Source organism: Gymnoscopelus microlampas (genome assembly GCF_963454915.1).
Source record: "Gymnoscopelus microlampas genome assembly, chromosome: 2".
Lineage (NCBI taxonomy): Eukaryota > Metazoa > Chordata > Actinopteri > Myctophiformes > Myctophidae > Gymnoscopelus > Gymnoscopelus microlampas.
Genome location: NC_139939.1, coordinates 15,316,841 through 15,322,476, shown reverse-complemented (window position 1 = coordinate 15,322,476; position 5,636 = coordinate 15,316,841). Strand labels below are relative to the sequence as shown.

The 5,636-nt window shown below is 41.1% G+C and overlaps 1 protein-coding gene across 4 annotated transcripts; it reads left to right on the top strand.

Moving 5' to 3' along the window:
- Nucleotides 1-948: 948 nt before the first annotated feature.
- On the top strand, nucleotides 949-5,576 carry ppp1r35 (protein phosphatase 1, regulatory subunit 35). Of its 4 annotated transcripts, none has more exons than XM_084077906.1 (7): nucleotides 949-1,082; nucleotides 1,851-2,058; nucleotides 2,510-2,630; nucleotides 3,015-3,157; nucleotides 3,265-3,355; nucleotides 3,817-3,950; nucleotides 5,200-5,576. In XM_084077906.1, exons 2-7 carry the CDS (start codon nucleotides 1,852-1,854, stop codon nucleotides 5,365-5,367), a joined length of 864 nt encoding a protein of 287 aa, XP_083934032.1. In that variant the 5' UTR covers nucleotides 949-1,082; nucleotide 1,851; the 3' UTR covers nucleotides 5,368-5,576. The 4 variants fall into 4 exon arrangements, with proteins under 4 accessions (XP_083934032.1, XP_083934033.1, XP_083934031.1 ...); XM_084077907.1 differs by having other exon boundaries at nucleotides 2,486-2,630; nucleotides 5,250-5,576; XM_084077905.1 differs by having other exon boundaries at nucleotides 2,486-2,630; nucleotides 5,203-5,576.
- The last annotated feature ends 60 nt before the right edge of the window (nucleotides 5,577-5,636 follow it).

Here is a 5,636-nt window from a genome sequence, read left to right as displayed (position 1 = left end):
GATTATTTTTTCCTAGACAGACAGGTGGAAGATGGGGAGTGTGTTTTCTTGTTTCTTTTTTGTGTCAAGTGTCTTGCACATCTGCATTGTATTTTTTTCGTTATGGTTCAAATGACATGGCGCAACTTGTTCCTGGTTTTGTATTTTTTTCTATTTACAACCCGTACATCTACACATACGTTCAAAATTCAAATACAAAGTGCTGACCTCACGGCCATGGATGTAAAAAGTTAAAACGCCCAGGTTTAAGTACCCGTATCTTCCGTATTGGTCAATAAAAAGCATTTTTAATCCGATCGGTGGCCATTTTTTCAAAATGTCCTTCATATGCTTTCAACCACGCGACTCTATCGGTTGGAAGGTGTATTGCACTCTGATACATTTTAACTCTATGAAAAATGACCGTCAATCGGATTAAAATGCTTTTAATTGAACAATACGGAAGATACGGGTACTTAGACCCAAGCGTTTTAACTCGTTACATCCATGGCCGTGGGATCAGCACTTTATATTTGAAATCTGAACGTGTATGTAGATGTATGGGTTGTAAACGGAGAAATTTACAAAACCAGGAACACGTTGCGCCATGACTGTGTCAGGGGCCATACTTTTCTCAATCCTTCTGATGCAATTGCAAATCCTAAACTGTCTGTGTATATTAATGCTGTTTTTTTTGTCGTTTGTTTAGTTTTGCACATAAATTTCACACTTTAGACATATTTTACCTGCATTTTTATTTTGCAAATTGTTTCCACTGTGGAAGCATGTCACAGTCACACCAACATTTCACTTCACATACACATACCTGTATGAGTGAAAACTCTTCTCTACAGATGTACTGATCCACACACCAGTCCGAGTCCAGTAGGTGGCGGCATTGCACCGTTAAGTTGGCTTCCAAGCAGAGCACCGTCGCATCTGGATGATGTTATAAATCGCGCCGTTTGAAAACACCGGCGCGGGGGGAGAGTTTGTTGATAGATTTTATATCACAAAGTAGATCAATATATCACCAATAACTTCACTGATCAATCGAATTAAAGAGGATATTGCAGGGAATTGTTTGCGTCTGGATTAAGAAGGTAAGTGATTTGATTCGTCGAGATCAGTAGATGTTCAGTAAGCTACTATGCAGCCAGTGAAGATGTTAGAGATTGGTTCTCAAACGTTTTATTTTCAAGGTCCCCCATATAGCCCTGAAACATGACTGTCATACCATGAGCGTCATGTGAACCATGGCTAGGTCCCCCATATCCCTGAGAGTGTACAAATGGGAACCAAATGGACCTCTACATTCTCAGATGTACACGCCTTTTAGGGCTTTTACTTGTAGAGTATTTCTATATTGCAGTATTGATACTTTTACTTAATTAAAAAAAATGTGAGTACCTTTTCCACCACTGCTCTCAGTGAACCCTGAGCCTCTGCCTCAAGGTTCATTACCACCCTCAGAGCCTGGGGGTCCCTGGACCCCACTTGAGAACCACTGTTTATAGATGGTCAGTAGGTACTATTATGCATGTGGAGATGTTAGATCAGTCTGAATGCATAGTAAGTAGTAACGGCTGCCAGTGCTTACTCATAGCAGCAGTGGATGCTGCAACCCCGAAGAATACCTTATTGTTGTCTTTATTTAATTAGAAGTTGTATGTAGACTTTAATGAAATGGTTTCTCAGAAGAACCGTTTATCAGTCACAGTTTGAATGTAAAAAGTAATGAACAGGTAGTAGGTCATTTCCCTATAGTCAACTGTAATGATGCTGATAATGATGCTAATGTGTTATAATAATATTATTGATAATGATAATAATAATGTCTCCATGTTTTTAATAAAGTTGTTATCTTTCAGGATGTGTTCTCCTCTCCCCTCTGCTCCTCTTCCCCTCCTCTCCTCCTCCTCCTCCCCCCCTCGCTGTCCGGAGCTCGACCTCTCACTCCTCCACAGCCCAAACCCAACGCACCCTAAACCTAAACCCCACCCGTCCAGAGAGATCCCACGTGCACAAACCACACATCAAACATCCAGCAAGAAGACTTCAGGGAGAACTCACAGACAGGTGTGTGTGTGTGTGTGTGTGTGTGTGTGTGTGTGTGTGTGTGTGTGTGTGTGTGTGTGTGTGTGTGTGTGTGTGTGTGTGTGTGTGTGTGTGTGTGTGTGTGTGTGTGTGTGTGTGTTCATCATTATTATTAACCCATTTAGACCTGAGGCCTTCTAAATCCTGACCTAAGTTTTCTGAAAAACAAAAAAGTATGTTGCTATATACTGTATAGCAACAACTACCCCAAAAGGGGTTCCTGGATTGAAAGGTATAGTTATGTATAGGGGTTCCCGGTCTAAAAGAGATAACATAAGATAAGTAGGGCTGCAACTGTATTTTCACATTTTGTCCTGGCCCAGGACCAAAATGGATTTGGATAACATTTTTCTTGTGAGTATGTTTATTCAACTCTCAAAGGAGGATTTGAAAGTTTTTTGTGTATCAGTGGGCGTGGTCTCATTTTGCACAGGTGCGCTTTGAGGGACCTGTGGTTGTCAAGGTGACCGCTGAACCTAGCAGTTCATCCAGCAACCTGCCTAGCAACAATGAGCAGCTGAGTAGAGGTCACAGGAGGAGAGGTCGTCGTCACGGTAACAGTTTTCTACATACAGTGTATAGTCCTTTCCTCACATTCTCTGCTCTCCTCTCACGTTGCCTCCTCATATTCCATCTCCTCTCATTTTCTCATATCGTTTTGAGTTCTCTGATTCTCTCCTCATCTCCGCTCTTTTCTCCTCTCATATCATTTAATTGTCTCATCTCGTTCTCTCCTAATTTTCTCCTAATTCTCCTCATCTCATTCTCTCATTCTCGTCTCCTCATCTCATTCTCCTCTCCTAGTCTCATTTTCTCCTCTTGTCTCGTCTCAGTCTTGTCTCTTCTCATTATCTGGTCTTGTTAACTCTCATTCTCTCATCTCATCTTGTCTTATCCTCTACTATCATCTCATTTCATTCTCTCCTCTGCTCCGATAGTTGACCCAAAGGACCACAGGGCGTGTCCTCCAACTGTAGTACCCAATGGGGAGTCAGTACGTTCAGAAGTGGCTGACTGCCTACTGGAAGAGGCGGAGCCGAACACCTTACTGGCATTGAAGGCGGAGCTCAAGTCATTGGAGGTTTCTGTGGTTGCTGACTTATAACTACAGTACATACTGTACTATAGCACTACATTCATGAATATCATTATAGTTATAGTTATAATGCTTGCTGTGTTTTCCAATAGGGAGCAGAGTTTAACTCCCAGCATGCCGTGCAGGAGACTCTACGTTCATCAGTCAGAACCAAGAACTTGATCAACACCAAAGCTACAGAAGGTAAAATGATAAACTTCAGTGTTTCGCCTTCAGCTGTGGTTCTCAAACTGTTTGCTTTCAAGGACCCCCAGTTTGATATGCATTCGGCCATAAACCCATTTGATACCATTTTGTTTTATCTCTGGGACCCCAATCTACACTGTAAAATCAACTGTTTAACTCTGAGAGTGTACAAATGGACGACTGCATCTATAAGGGTCCATTTGGTTCCAGTTGTACACTCTCAGTTACAGACTAGTTACAGGGAACATTTGGTCCCCTGGTGGTTCCCGGACCTTACGTTGAGAAACAGTGACCAACAGTGACACGACAGTAAATGCAAGAGAGATATCTCATTTTTATCCAAAATTTCTTATGAAAATAAAATAAAAATGACATAAAATGTATTAATCCAGTATTTGACGTTTTGGTCACTATATATATACACACTAGTAACGGCATAATATTATCTCTCTCTCTAGCTGTGAATTTCCCACCCTCTCAGCATCTCTTAAGCTCATTGGTCAGTTTGTCTGTGGAAGAGGATCAGTTGATTAGCCAGGCCCTACGTGATAGGCTGCCGCTGGCCCCGCCTACCCGTCTTCATGACAACAAGGTACACTGAATAAATGTTTACATTACATGCAACCTTCTTTACACAGAATTCATGTTTTTATGTGTTTAAAGTGCCTGTTTATACATTTTATTTTATAAAGACATCAGATTATATTGGGAGAAATCTAGCCTCATACTACATATCTTATATCATCAAATTATTCATTCTAAAACCAGTTATTGATAACTGAACCAATCAATGCAATTGTGCTAGTGAGAGTTTCTACAATGCAGTTTAATGCCAGACAAAATAGAGTTGGACAGAGCTCACACTGTACGAATAGAATAAATAATTGAATATAGCAATAGGATACCAGATAAACAATGAACCTAGCATCTGTCTAAATGACATTTTAACCGTTGCATAAGTTTGTATGGTCGTCAAGAATAGGTCAAGTGCTGCTACGGGCTACAGTGAAAATAGTTGAATAGAACTCACTGTACAACTAGAATAAAGAGTTGATTATAGCTCACTGTCAGAACCTTCCCTAAAACATCTGGGACAACACTCCACATGTCCCAGACTCCTCTCCCTTCTGGCTCCCAAACTGTTGAACGAACTCCCCATTGCAGTTAGAACTGCAGACTCACTCCCAATCCTCTGCCGTGATCTGAAGACTCACCTCTTCGGAGACGTTCGGACTCCACCTTGGCCCATGCCACTTACCGTAGCATTTGCCCTAGCCGTGATAAATGTAATTTAGATGGCATGTTATATAGACAGATGCCAGGTTCATTTGTAGACCTGGCATCCTATATAGTGTGTATAGTTTCAATGTGCAGGTTATTGATTTTTTTAAAATATTATACTGTTTAGACTGATGATAGGTTCTTGGTTTACCTATGATCCTAGATTATTATTTCTATGCATTTGATGTATTACCTCCTAAATGCCTACATTGTACATTTTACGACTGGGATATAGTAGAGTTGAATAGTACTCACTGTACGACTAGACTAAAAAGTTGAATATAATTCTTTGTTGCGGCAGATTTGAACCACATCATGTGAGGTGTCATATGTGCTTCCGGTTCAAATCTTCTGCCGAGCCAATCAAACAAAGCTATGGGAAAATTAACCAGAACAGGAAACGGGTATGCCACCTTCTGGAAACCTGGGACTGCAGTTATGCACAGAACCTATTCAGAGTTGGATAGAACCCACTGTATGACTGGTCACATGGACTTTATACTTATATACACGTGTGTGTGTGTGTGTGTGTGTGTGTGTGTGTGTGTGTGTGTGTTTAGCAGACGGATGGCCCCTCCCTCCTCCCATTTGTGACCTCTGTCCTCTTCAGGGAGATGCCCCTTCTACTGGGGGAGGAGCCAAGCAACAAGCCACGCCCCCAACCAACCCCTCGCCCCGCCCACTCCACCTTTGACCTTTACAGACGACACACACAGTGGCAGGCCTGACACACAGAAACACACTCTTCCACTGGTATTAAAATGTCTGTTCTGCTGTTGAAACCACATTGGGAATAAATTGTAAATATTATTAAAAGAAAGTTTAATTTAAAACTGATTCCATTAAGTCATCTTCTAAGTGTTTTTATTACTGGATTAACTGTAGTTTTATAAGTGACACTGTGATGTAATTTAATAAAATACATTTTCTTTGTGTTTGAGAAACTTCTGGTGTCCCTATGTTTGGTCATGTCATTATAGACATAGACAAACATTTG

Excerpts from the sequence above, each read along its gene's own strand:
- ppp1r35 (XM_084077904.1), top strand. The coding sequence starts at position 1,852 with ATGTGTTCTCCTCTCCCCTCTGCTCCTCTTCCCCTCCTCTCCTCCTCC. Across the intron at positions 2,059-2,485 it reads CAGGGAGAACTCACAGACAG|TGGGCGTGGTCTCATTTTGC; the intron begins GTGTGTGTGTGT and ends TTTGTGTATCAG. Across the intron at positions 3,158-3,264 it reads CGGAGCTCAAGTCATTGGAG|GGAGCAGAGTTTAACTCCCA; the intron begins GTTTCTGTGGTT and ends GTTTTCCAATAG.